At 40.2% G+C, this 14241-nt stretch overlaps 1 protein-coding gene across 1 annotated transcript in view; it reads left to right on the top strand.

Moving 5' to 3' along the window:
• Positions 1 to 14241, top strand: part of AP2B1 (adaptor related protein complex 2 subunit beta 1) — a 100639-nt gene that overhangs the window by 47724 nt on the left and 38674 nt on the right. The window contains exon 15 of the mRNA XM_081110863.1: positions 14117 to 14158. Coding sequence (XP_080966989.1) covers positions 14117 to 14158 — 42 coding nt within the window. The remainder of the gene's footprint in view (positions 1 to 14116; positions 14159 to 14241) is intronic.

Raw genomic sequence — 14241 nt, 5'->3', positions numbered from 1 at the left:
AAATGACCTAATTTAAGGAGAAAAATAATCCTTAACATTTTTCACTTAATCTATATACATAGTACCATTTCTTGAGTGAATTGTTGCCTCATAGCAGTGCTTCTCAAACTATAATGAGCACATAAGTCTCTTGGAGATCTCCAAGACAAATTCTAATTTAGTTGGTCTTGGGTGAGGCCTACGAGTCTGCGTTTCTAACAAGCTCCCAGGTTTGTGGACCACATGTTGGGTAGTAAAGACATAGAATATCTGTAACCACTATGAACCACTTCATTTTGCTGTTTGAGCTATACCCGTTGGTAAACCCAGGTGCCTTTTTCTCTTAACTTCAGTAGTAAACACATTTCTGGCTCTTGTAATGCCCCACATTAATTGAGGGAAGACAAGAAACCCTTGCAATTATTTTGTTAAAGGTCTGTCTTTTATTCTCTAGGAAGAATAGTGTTGCTAGGAGTGATAAAATTTGACCCAGACCCCACTTAAAATATGGCCAGGATTAGAGTTATGTGGTTGCCTGGCACTGGGTTATAATAAGCTCAGTGTTCATTTCAGAAAGGCTATTAACAAGGCCTCTAGACCAGTGGTTGCCAACCTTTTGGACCTCACGGACCACCAATTGGCAAACGCTGCTCTAGACTGTGGCTGCTGTTTTTATCATTAGTTCTATAACAGAGCCTTACCCATAGAGGTCAGTGGTGTGCTGCAGATGAAGTATGGCAGCTACTAACCTTTGATTTCAAGCATGTGGTTCTCAACTTTAGCTACATAATTTGTACCATATTTAAAAGAAAAATACTGTCAGTGTTTGGGCCCAACCCTAGAGCAAATTAAACAAAAGTTCTGGGAGGACCTAAACATTGATGTTTTTAAAAGATACCCAGGCTATTTTAACTTTGCAGCCTAAGTTGAGAAAATTGAGCCATATGAAATTTCAAATGGAGTTAGGTAAAAATACTAAAAGTTGATCTCTTAGCCAAGACAGTAATTTCCACAGAATTATATTCTGGTAATCCTCTTCGGCACCTCCTATAAAAATAAACCTCTCTGGCTTTACCTTTGTTCTTTCTCCCAGGACAGTTTTCCATTGTGATTTGCCTTTAGGTGATACAACCTATCAGAAGTTGACCAAAAGTTGAATTTGACCAATTTAGGTTTAGTTGCTCAGTCCTAAGGTCTTTTCTTACCCTTGTTTACTTTCCATAATTAGAAACTGAAAAGAGTTGGTTTTTTTGTATTTTTTTTTTAGGGTTGGTGGGCGGTGATTAGCTACCCATTTTCTATTCTTGTTTTAAAGCTTGATATTCACTGGAAGATAATGTTATTCTTCTCTTTTCCTTTCCTGGGGATCCTTCCTTTAGATCTGTTCACCCTCTTTCATTATTGCATTTGTGAAATTTTGAGATTTAGTGAGTTTGACTTTCTGGAATCGTCATTCAGGAAATGCATTAGTCCCCCTTATCAATGTTTTTTTTATTTTTCATGGTTGCAGTTACATGTGGTCAACTGTAGTCCAAATATATTAAATAGAAAATTTTGTTAATAAACAATTCCTAAGTTTTAAATTGTGCACTATTATGAATAACTAGAGGTCTAGTGCACAAATTTGTGCATGGGTGGGGTCTGATCGACCTGGCCCCAATTGGGGCCCAATCTGGGCCAGGGAACGGGGCCACAGGCATTTGGCCGACCAGCCCCGCCCCCATGGGGCTGATCTGGGTTGGGGCCGTGGCTGGCCAGCCCTACCCTTGATGGGGTTGGTTTGCTGGCCACAGTGGGTGTCATAGCGACCGGTCGTTCCAGCCTTCCAGTCGCTGGCTTTTTATATATTGAGAGGTGATGAAATCTCATGCTATCCCACCTAGATACAAATTGTTCCTTTGTCCAGTGTAGCCATACTACCTACGTGTTAGTCTCTTAGTAGCCATCTCAATGATCAGGTTGGTTATCGGAGAGAGACTACATTCACGTAACTTTTATTACAGTATATTGTTATAATTATTCTACTTTATTGTTATTGTGAATGTCTTAATGTGCCTAATTTATAAATTAAACTTTATCATAGATGTATTATAGGAAAAAATATTGCATATATAGGGTTTGGCACTATCTGCTGTTTCAGGCATCCGTTGGGGATTTTGGAATGGATTCCCCTGCAGATAATGGGCGCACTACAATATTCTCTTTTGCTTGAAGTCTACAGATAATTTCCTCCTCCTTTTAGTATAAACTTAACTGTTGCCTTGATGTAGAATGAATTCAGGTAATGGAACTTACTCTGTTCTGTATGTAGAGCATGATGGTGTACTATTTAGATGTAGGCTTGCAAAAGTAGTTACTTGGGTTTTTTTTGTTCTGTGACTTAAAAGCTGTGTATGTATCTTTTGAGGCCTCTGATACTGAATATAAGAAACTGCTCATCTAGGTTATTTTTTCACAGGGCATATCTTTCTGGTTTGTAGTGTGGGAGGTGACCCGATGCCCATGTATATAATTCTTGCATACATGTAATAAAGATCACCATGTGGAATAAGTCTGATATCTCGGAGGATCACTAAAGTAGTCATTTCATCTCAATTATTTGCTGCCTTCACTTTCAGACGTCAGCAGAGGCCTTGGCTAAATTATAACCTTTTGTTCATCCAAGGTGCTGTGTATTATTCTACTTAGAAAAATGGTGCTATTGTACATCAAAAATGGAAAGGAAGCATTATCCAGAGAGCCCTTTATGCTGACAAAGGGTTTCCTGCCAGGGGAATGTGTTCTCAGTGTGCCTAGCTGGAATGGCGTGGAATAGAGGAGAAACTGCCTTTTCCTGACTTCACTGCATGTTTTTCAAAACCTCCTCTGTTTCTTATTTTTCTTTTTTTGTTAATTCTCACATGAAGATATTTTTTCCATTGGTTTTTAGAGAGAGTGGAAGAGAGGGGGAGAGAGAGAAACATCCATGTGACAAAGACACATAGATTGGTTGCCTCTCACATGCACCAACCAGGGGGGAGTGGGTATCGGACCTGCAACCCAGGTATGTGCCCATGACCAGGAATTGAACCTGTGACCCTCTGGTGCACAGGACAATGCTCTAACCACTGAGAATACCAGCCAGGTCCAGTTTTGCATTTTTATATTTCTTCCTCTGGAATAGATTTGTAGCGATTTCAGAGCTTATTTTAGAGTTGGTAGTGTTGTGGAGAGATGTTTGTAAATTGTGGCCCACTTTTGCCTGGTAAATTCTTCAGTGTGACTTCTATAACCACTAATTTTTATTTTTTTTTATTAGTGCATGGATTTAGTCAAGGTTGGTCTCTGGCAGTCAAGAGAATAATTACCAATTATTGAGTGTCTATGTCTGTGCCAGTCCCTGTGTTAGAACTTTTATCATTTCTTATCCTCAAAATAACCCTGCAAAGTAATTAGTATTGAACTTCATTTTATAGAAAACTGGAGGTAACATAGCAAATAAGTCTTTTATTTTTCTTTCTTTTTAATAATTCTTTATTGTTGAAAGTATTACATATGTCCCCTTTTTTCCCCATTGATCCCTCCCCCCGCCCAGCACACACCCCCACCCCCGCCCAGGCCCTCACTGACCCATTGTCTGTATCCGTGGGCCATGCATTTATGCATGCAAAAGGTCCTTGGTTGGTTCTCCCCTCCCCCGCCTTCTCTCCGAGATTCCGCACTCTGTTCCATGCTTCCATGTCTCTGGGTTCATTCTGTTCTTCAGTTTATTTTGTTACTTAGATTCCACATGTGTGTTCAATCATGTGATACTTGTCTTTCTCTGATTGACCTATCTCACTTAGCATATACTCTCCAGGTCCCTCCATGCTATCTCAAAGGGTAAGAGATTCTTCTTTTTTACTGCTGCATAGTATTCCATTGTATAAATGTACCACAGCTTTTGTATCCACTCATCTACTGATGGGCACTTGTGCTGTTTCCAGATCTTAGCTATAGTAAATTTTGCTGCTATGAACATAGGGTGCATACATTCTTTCTGATTGGTATTTTAGGAGTCTTGGGCCAGCAGTCGCCAACCTTTCGGACCTCACGGACCACCGGTTGGCAACCCCTGTCTTAGGCTATATTACTGGAAGTGGGATTATTGGGTCAAATGGCAGTTCCATCTTTATTTTTTTGAGGAGATTCCATACTATTTTGCATGCAAATAAGTCTTAACACATTATGGACGGGTCACGAGAATTCTTGCTTCGTATTACACAGTGTTTTGCAAAGTATCGTACTTTAAAAAGATATTATTAGCTTGTAAGAACATGTAATAAATAACTTCAGCCGAAACCGGTTTGGCTCAGTGGATAGAGCGTCGGCCTGCGGACTGACAGGTCCCAGGTTCGATTCCGGTCAAGGGCATGTACCTGGGTTGCGGGCACATCCCCAGTGGGAGATGTGCAGGAGGCAGCTGATCGATGTTTCTCTCTCATCGATGTTTCTAACTTTCTATCTCTCTCCCTTCCTCTCTGTGAAAAATCAATAAAATATATTTAAAAAAATAATAAATAAATAAATAAATAAATAACTTCAAATGCAATGGGTATTTCATTTTAAAGCGTGCCTTTAACATTTATGTAAAAGGTTTTTTGTACTTGTTTAATAGAAACTTATCTGGCCACTGGGTAAAGCTAGCAATAAAACTACTGGTCTGCAATGTTAAGTGTTAAGTGTTGGGATTTGAACACTTAACTTTTTCAAAACATCAGAGTTTATCAGTATATCCTTTCTACTATCCTGTGATTGTTCCAGTTTATTTGTTATTGTCATCTTCTGGAATAGACTCTATCTTACTTACCTTTGGTCCTTCTCAAACTGGGGTACACAATCTCTGGAGTACACAGAATAGTGTAGGGTGCATCTGAAGCTGCAGAATAAACTTGGCTCATTGTCTTGCAATGTCAGTTTTACTTGATGGTAAGTAATGTAAACATAGACTAAATACTGATGTGTTAAGGCAGTGTGAATGTTTAAGATAAAACACAAGGTTTGTTTGCCCTAGGCCTCTCTGTGCCCTGGGTGTATGAGTTTGGGTTAGTATGCCACTAGGAGGCACATGAAAGTTAAAGAAGGACTGTAGAAGTATATTTATTCATAGAAAGAGGGACTGGATAAGTTTATATATCTGTCTTGCAGCAAAAAGAACAAGATTGTTCATCTTACTCTCTGTTAAGTAGAGCCACAAAATCACATCGATGAGTTGTGATATAAAGCACTAGTACTTTCAGGGCAAATAAATGATGTGCAGGACATTCTTCTGCTGAAAACTGGCTGTCAAAACTACTCAGACAATATGTTTCCTCTCTAGAAGGGGCTTTGGCCTTGTTTGGGGGTGTCATCCCCCTCCCCAATTGGTTCTGTTCATGTGTGTTGGCAAGATTGATGCATACATGATGCTTTAGACCGGTTGATGAAACAATTTGTCAGCCTTCTGTTGATTTTGTGATAATTTTCTCCAGTAAAATGATTCATTTCAAAAATTTCTCCCTAAGAAATAGTATTGCAATAGCCCTGTTTACACGGTTAGTAGGACACTCACTCACTCACTCAATAAATATCCTATGACAGGCTCTATTCTATGTACTGCAACTATAGTTGTGATGAGTCCTTACAAGCTTATATTCTAGTGGGAGGCAGGCAGATGACAAATATACAGGGTGCGGCAAAAGTAGATTTACAGTTGTTCATATGGAAAATAATACGATAACTAATAAAAAAAACATAAGAATAAATTGTATTTCACGTACTTTTGCCTCACCCTGTATGGTCAGGTAGTGAGTACTACAAAGGAAAATGAGATGTAGAGCTTCTCTTGGGGATTTTTACCATATTCAACGTGAAATTGTCTGACTTAAGAAACGGGTAGTGGCCATTCTAAGGACTTTTTGTCACATTCTGTTCTCTGTTCCATCTCAAGAAGTAATCTGTTACATCCCTCTTACTTTTCTGCTTGTATAAGCCTCTTTTCTTTAAAGTTGAGTATCCTGATAGTTTTGTATGATATAAATTCAGTTATGCCATTTCACATTAAGGCTGTTCTCAGCCATTAGTTGAATAGCTTTTGCATGGTTACAGATTCTTTCAACAATTTGATTATAGTTTATGATGCTTTTTTTGAACAGCCTTTTGAAGATCAAATTAAAATTTGCAGCCCAAAAGCTGAAAATTATACTTTCACCTAGGAGATGAATTGTGCCTTCTAAACTCTAAAACCCTAATAGGAAAAAATACAAATTGATATTTTTGACACCAGTAGGGTTTTGGTATAAGTTTTATTGTTTGTGCTGGATTCTTTGTATACTGTTTGTACATCATTCTATTCTGAGTTTGAATAACATAGCTGTCAGTAAGCTGTCTAACCTGAAGCATTCCTTAGACTCCCTTCAGTTAAATCAGTTCTGGAAAGTAGCAAATTACTGTAGATGGGAGCAAAGAAATATCTGAGCTTAAGATCTACACCTCTACTTAAGAGAATGCCTTTAGATACTTGGACAGCTCCACAGTTTTAGAAGCAGGAAGGTACTTTGGACTGGTCAGATGATCTCAAAGGGGCTAATCCAGCTTGTTGTGATATAGTTTGGAATTTGTGTGTGTGTGTCTGCTCAGTGGTCATCTCAGTTGATAAACTTATTTTTTTTTAATCCTCAGCTGAGGATATATGTGTTTTGTTTTTTCATTGAATTTTAGAGAGAGGAATGAAAAGAGAGAGAGAGAGAGAGAAAGAGAGAGAGAGAGAGAGAAAGGAAGGAAGGAAGGAAGGAAGGAAGGAAGGAAGGAAGGAAGGAAGGAAGGAAGAAACATCAATGAGAGAGATTTGAGAGAGAAACATCGATCGGTTGCTTCCAGTCCAGGCCTTTACGGGAGATCAAACCCCCCACCTTTTGGTTTATGGACGATGCTCCAACCAACTAAGCCACACCCGCCAAGGTTCAGTTGATAAACTTTCATAAAAGATTTCTTTCTCTTTTCTTGGAGTCGGGCAGACTTGTTCCCTTTTAGAAGGTCCGTGTAGCTCTGCTATTGTAACATATTGCCATTGGTCTAAGGTTTCCTTTTGATCTGGATGAGCTAGAGCTCTGTGCAAACTCAGCTCCGACTCTTGGCTCATCCTGGCTGTGCTGCAGTGTGCATGTCCTCATGCTGAATCCCGTTAGCTCGTAGTTGTTATGGTCACCATGAAGTCACAGGTTTCCATCCCTTACTAAACTAGCATTGCAAGGACACGTTGTTGTGTCGTTCAGCATAAACTGAGCCCTGTTCAGCACTATTTCTGGCATAATAAAGTGGCCGAATATCAGTACTATTCTAAATGCTGTTTAATGACTGCAACTACTATGATTTAGATTGGGGATTGAGGGAACTACACCTCTGGTAGAACATTTGGACTTGGTTATCAGCTACAGAACTTTAGGAAAATTCTCAATTTTTAGCATTTGAAATACTCTTTTTTTTTTTTTAAAGTAAGTATGTTTTTTGTTTTTTATTGGTTTTTGAGAGAGAAACATCAATTGGCTGCCTCCTGCACGAATGAAACCTGTTACCTGGGCCTGGGCCCTGACCACAGGAATCCAACCAGTGACCTTTTGGTGCTCGGGATAACACTCAACCAACTGAGCCACACCAGCCAGGGCTGAGATACTCTTTTCCTGAAGTTGGCACCTCACCGTCCTTCATTTTCCTGCATTCTGATTTATTTGGCCTATAGGTGACATTATTTTCTTTCTTTCTTTTTTTTTTTTTTAAATTCTTAATTAAATCTTTATTGTTCAGATTATTACATTTGTTCCTCTTTTTTCCCCCCATAACTCCCCTCCTCCCAGTTCCCGCCCCACCATCCGCCCTCACTCCCCACCCACTGTCCTCATCCATAGGTGCACGATTTTTGTCCAGTCTCTTCCCGCATCTCCCACACCCCTTTCCCCCCCAAGAATAGTCAGTCCATTCGCTTTCTATGTCCCTGATTCTATTATGATCACCAGATTATTTATTCACTTGATTCTTAGATTCACTTGTTGATAGATGCATGTTTGTTGTTCATAATTTGTATCTTTACCTTTTTCTTCTTCTTCCTCTTCTTAAAGGATACGTTTCAGCATTTCATATAATACTGGTTTGGTGGTGATGAACTCCTTTAGCTTTTCCTTATCTGTGAAGCTCTTTATCTGACCTTCAGTTCTGAATGATAGCTTTGCTGGATAAAGTAATCTTGGTTGTAGGTTCTTGGTATTCATCACTTTGAATATTTCTTGCCACTCCCTTCTGGCCTGCAAAGTTTCTGTTGAGAAATCAGCTGACAGTCGTATGGGTACTCCCTTGTAGGTAACTGAGTTTCTTTCTCTTGCTGCTCTTAAGATTCTCTCTTTGTCTTTTGCTCTTGGCATTTTAATTATGATGTGTCTTGGTGTGGTCCTCTTTGGATTCCTTTTGTTTGGGGTTCTCTGCGCTTCCTGGACTTGTAAGTCTATTTCTTTCCCCAGGTAGGGGAAGTTTTCTGTCATTATTTCTTCAAATAGGTTTTCAATATCTTGCTCTCTCTCATCTTCTGGCACCCCTATAATTCTGATGTTGGTAAGCTTGAAGCTGTCCCAGAGGCTCCTTACACTATCTTCGTATTTTCGGATTCTTTTTTCATTTTGCTTTTCCGGTTGGGTGTTTTTAGCTTCTTCGCATTTCAAATCTTTGCCTTGATTCTTGCGGTCCTCTGGTCTGCTGTTGGGAGTCTGTATAATATTCGTTATTTCAGTCCGTGTATGTTTAATTTCTAGTTGGTTCTTTATCATAACATCGAGGGTCTCATTAGATTTCTTGAGGATCTCATTAAGTTTATCAGTGACTTCTAGACAGTTCTTGAGAGACCTTAAAAGTGTGGTTCTGAACTGAATATCCTCCACTGACAGTTTTGTCCTGTTTCTTTGTCTCCGCATTTTTTATGCTTTCTTGGTGCACCCCCTAGTGGTCTTTGTGTGCAGTCCTCCTGTAGTTAAGCCTTGATTGTTGTAGTTAATACTAGGGGGATTTGACCTCAGGCCAGCTGGCTGTGAGAATCAGCTGTGTCTGCAGTGGGAAAACTTCTGTCCTCTAGGGAGGTGCTAATCTAGCCTTTGCCTGAGGCTATCTGGCAAATGGCTCTGCGCAGGACTTGGGCAGGGCTGGTGGGTCGCTCGGGCTCGGGATCAACAGGGTGGGCCGGAGAGAGCAGTTATGGCTGCTCTCAGTTCCGTCCCTAGGGGCTCTGCCTCACAGAGTCCCAGCAACCGCTGCAAACCTCGGAGAGAAAGCTGCCTTCGAGTTCCAACTGAAGCCAGACAGTCCCGCTTCTCCTGTTTGAGTCTGGGTCCCTAGAGACTCGCCCGGATCTGGAGCTCAGAATCTGAGACTCCCTCCCGATTGAAAGCACCAACCGCGCCCTCCGCCGCCAGCCCACTCCGCGCGCACTCCGTACCTGAGTATTTCACTTCAGCACTGTGCCTCCTCTGAGTCTGGGTATGATATTCTTTCCTCCTAGTTGTAGAATTTCCACTCAGCCAGCCTTCCTGTGGTTCTGGATGATGTCCGTTCCGTCTTTTAGGTGTGTTTTGATTTGGTTGTTCAAGGCAGCAATCTCCGGCGTTAACCTATGCCGCCATCTTGGTTCTCGACATTATTTTCTTTGTAGAGAAAATAGTCTGAGTAAGGCAATATGGGGATGATGGGAAGTGGACAGCTCCAGAGAGACACTTAAAACACAGACAGAATCTGGACACCTCAGGTTGAGATTACAGCCATGTCTTACATACCTACCACTTTTCATTCCTGGCTTTCACCAGCTCACTGGATAACAGATACCACTGGATTTTTACAAATCCTAGTTTTCCTGATTTTGTACCCTACCTGATAAGTAGCAACTCACTGAAATGGTTAATAGCTAGTTCAGGCTACATGACAACACTTTTGTTCAGCTTTCTAGTTTTCATTTTCTTTCTTGATTAATATCTGCATCATTCAGCTTGTCATAGTAGATAAGAGAAGCCACTCACTGGATAATTGGCTCCCATCTTGCTGACATCTCCCTATTAGTCACTCATGCCATCACTATGCTATTACCGTTGTCATATTTTCAGAGAGGAGGATAATAACGTTCTTTAGAATCTTTTTCAGTCAAGAAGAACAGTGCTGAAAAAGCTTTAGTTTTGCTAGTTAGAAAACATACTGAAATTTTCCTTTCCCTTTGCTCTCTGGACATATAGCATAGTTAGGTGAGCCTTTATATTTCCGGCCTCATGTCTTTAATAGTCCTTGGATCTTTTCTTGTAAGATCAGAGTTCTTGATTATACCTGAATTGTATCTGCTATACTGAACATAAAGAAATGAATATCGGGATTTCTTTTTAGTTTCTTCCTTGGTTTTAAATTAAATTGACGAGCGGCCTGAGGAGGGGGAGAGTATATTCAGATCTTTTCCAGCTAAGATAATGTTCATATACTCAGAGATAATAAGATTGATCGCTAAGAAAATAAGGGCTATAATTGGGCTTTATTTCTTTTGGCCTAAACATTGTTGGTGAGGGTCTTTTTCTCAAGGCCTTTTCTTGAATTCAGCATATTTGATAAAACTGCTCTTTCCTTTCAGTGTTTTTTTTTTTTTTCTCCTTGCCAATGAATGCCAACCAAGTCCTTCTAAAGAATTCCATTTCTTTCAAGCTCGGATGGTAAACCTGACCAGAAGGGAGGACAGTGGTGGGAGGGAGAAGGAAGGAGTTGACCCATATCAGAAAGTCACAAAACCAGATCAAAGTATGAGGACAACTGAGACATTTTACATTCTCCCTGTCCATAGGAAGGGTTTTTCTTTCTACTCAAGTTCTAACTTCCTTTTTATTTAAGAGTTAGTTAGCTTCAAAGTCATCTCTGAACAGATGAATTGAGTTCAAATAATAGTTAATTCTCTAAGGCAATGTTTTTCAACCTTGTCTGTACATAAGAATCACTAGGGAAGCTTTTCAAAATTTGATGCCCAGGCTACACCCAGAACAATTAAACCATCTCTGGGGTGAGACTCAGGCATGACATCACTATTTTTTAAATTTCTGTCCCCCACAAAACAACAACAACAAAAAACAACAACATGGGGTTGTTCCATTGTGTAGCTAAAGCTAAAAGCCATAGTAATGAAACACAAAGTAGTTATTAGTACTCTTAGAATGCTTGAATTTTAGTCTAAGAAATTCCAGGTTTTTATGAAGAAAAATTAAAAACTAAAAACATCTTATAATCAGCCTACCTTTGCAGACTTATTTTCTACAATTTTCCTTCCCCCACTACTCCCCCCCATAGCTATCCTGTGCTCCGGTTTAATTGAACCATACTCCTCCTTGATCTTGCTTTTATTCGTGTATGTGTTTTTCAGACTTTGTTCATTCCATTCAAGAAATAACCCTCCCATTTTTGTTTGTAATCCCACACTACCACCTTTTTGAAGCTTCTTTTTATTGTCTTCAGCCAGAAGGAGGCTCTCCCTTCAGAACTTCTCTTTTTTACTCTTAATATTCTGCATTTGTGTTTTATTTCTCCTGCCAGTGGGCAAAGTCTGGGTTTTATGCTTCTGTGTATTCCCTTCATTGCCTGATATCTTTACATTTCTAGTAGTGCCTGTATCCCAGTAAACATTACATCAGTATTTGCTTAAATAAAAGTAATTTCATACTTTTGTGATGTCATGCTGCAGGTGTGTGTATTCTAGAACTAGGGAGAAAGCAGATGTATCTTTTTTTTCTTTCATACTTTTACAGTTATTCAAACTGTTACTTATGATGACATTTTTACTTATTTATGCATGTGATTTTTGTTCCATGTCTAATCAGATTCTGGAGAGGTTTGGAGTACTCTGTAGCTTAGAGCAGAACATGCTTATTAATGCCAGTTAGAAGCATTTGCCCGGGGTTATTTTCTGTCATGTTGGAAATAAGACTTTGTCAGAGGTCTTGCTATTTTTCAATATAGGTTATGTTTTAGAGTTTGGCCACTCTGTTTATCTGTACATTGAGAAGATAAATCTTTCCCAAATCCTGAAGACCAATGAAAAAAAAATTTTTTTTTAATTTTCATTTGAGGATTTTTTTTTCTATTGATTTTTAGAGAGAATGAAAGGGAGAGAGGAGAGGGGAGGAGAGAGAGATCAACAGACAGACAGACATCAGCTGGTTGCCTTCTGCAGGAGCCCCAGTCAGGGTCAGGGATCCAACCTGCAACCAAGGTACTGCCCTTGACTGGTAATCGAACCCACGACCCTTGAGTCTGTGGGCTGATGCTCTAACCGCTGAGCAACTAACCAGGGCTGCAATTTTGTTCTTTAGCACAATCCCAGTACCAAGATTTCCAAGTTTCTACACTGAATGATAGACAATAAAGGGAATATTGTTTTGTAAAGCAGACACAAGCCTTTGGTGATTGAAAGAGGAATTTTAGATGCACAGTGAGAACTAAGGAGGAAGCAAATGTGGAACTATAGCAAAAAAGGGTGTGTTTTTTTTTGCTTTTTAAACAGCATCATTAATTGTGTATATATGTGTGTTCTGTTTTTTTTCATGACAGCTATTCTCAGCTTCAGTTCTTCTTTAATGCTTTTGTTGTGGAAGACTGACTCAGGGTGAATTATGTAAGAGCCCTGCAGGGGCAGGGAGGGCGGAGACAGAGACCATGCGGAATGATCTTCCTGCCACCTGCCTAATTTAATTAAGCTAATTCTCCAATAGTCAGCGGCATTTTACATGATCGCCAAATAAATCACAGTATTTCTCAGTAGTATTGACTGTGAGAGAGATTTGCCTTCCCACTTCCTCACCAAATAGAACAGTGGTTCTCAACCTTGGCTGCACATTAGAATCACCTGGGAATCATTTTAAAATCCTGATTTCTGGGCCTCATCCTCCGGAAATTCTGTTTCCTTGTGATGGGGTGGGGCCACAACATTAGTAACAAAGAAACAGAATTTCCGGAGGATGAGGCCCAGAAATCAGGATTTTAAAAAGATTCCCAGGTGATTCTAATGTGCAGCCAAGGTTGAGAACCACTGAAATAGGATATCTTCCTATCCCAGCTGTTTTCTTTTTTTAGAAAAGTTCTAAACTCTAAAAACCACTCTTGTTCCCCCTGTAATTTTTGCAGCTTAAAATTGCAACTCAGTACTGGTTTGGTTCCCACCTTCTCGGAGGGGGAGTAGGTTTTGTAGATCAAAGCTCATTTTAGTTTTTCTTTTCTTTTTCCCTTCTTTACATTTCCTTTCAAAGAAAAAATAAAGTATTTTTCAAAATATTGCTGCTTGGCCCTGGCTGGTTTGGCTCAGTGGAAAGACTGTCAGCCTGCGGACTAAAGGGTACCAGGTTCAATTCCGATCAAGGACAAATGCCCGGGTTGCGTGCTTGATCCCCAGTAGGGGGCGTGCCGGAGGCAGCCGATCAATGATAATCTCTCATCATTGATGTTTCTATCTCTCTCTCCCTCTCCCTTCCTCTCTGAAATCAATTAAAATATATTTTTAAAAAATATTACTGCTTGAAGGTAGAGCTTTTTAAAATAAGCAGATTTTAAAATTTCTGTTTGGGTTTGTGCCTATGTACCCCTGTGGAAAGATTGGATCTGAAACATCTCAGAGATGTCCCAGCTCCATCTTCTTTCCAAGTTTTCTCAAAACTCCTACACACCATCACTGTCATTACTTGGTTCCCCTAGGACCGTGGTCGGCAAACCGCGGCTCACGAGCCACATGCGGCTCTTTGGCCCCTTGAGTGTGGCTCTTCCACAAAATACCACGTGCGGGCGCGCACGTACAGTGCGATTGAAACTTCGTGGCCCATGCACAGAAGTCGGTATTTTGTGGAAGAGCCGGTATTTTGTGGAAGAACCACACTCAAGGGACCAAAGAGCCGCGTGTGGCTCATGCGCCGCGGTTTGCCGACCACTGCTAGGACATATTTCTCTGCAGTCTAGAAATTCTTTCAGCTTTGGGACACAACTGAAGAGCACGTATTCCAGAAACTTGGTAGAGCAATTTACAGATTCTGTATGGGCATCTAGTACTTAGTTAAATGAACTCTACCTCTCTCTTCTCTCTCTCCTTTCTCTCTTTCAGCTTGGCAGTGACCTTGGCGGGGGCATTGGAGGAAGTCCGGCAGTAAGTGCCATCCATTTTTTTTTTTTTACCATGGGATGCGCTGCCCTGTTTGATGCCTTTCCTATGCACACATTCTCAGACCA

Source organism: Myotis nattereri (genome assembly GCF_964212035.1).
Source record: "Myotis nattereri genome assembly, chromosome: 16".
In the NCBI taxonomy this organism is placed as follows: Eukaryota; Metazoa; Chordata; class Mammalia; order Chiroptera; family Vespertilionidae; genus Myotis; species Myotis nattereri.
Note: the sequence above shows the minus strand (reverse complement) of the source record. Positions and strands in the feature narration are given on the sequence as shown.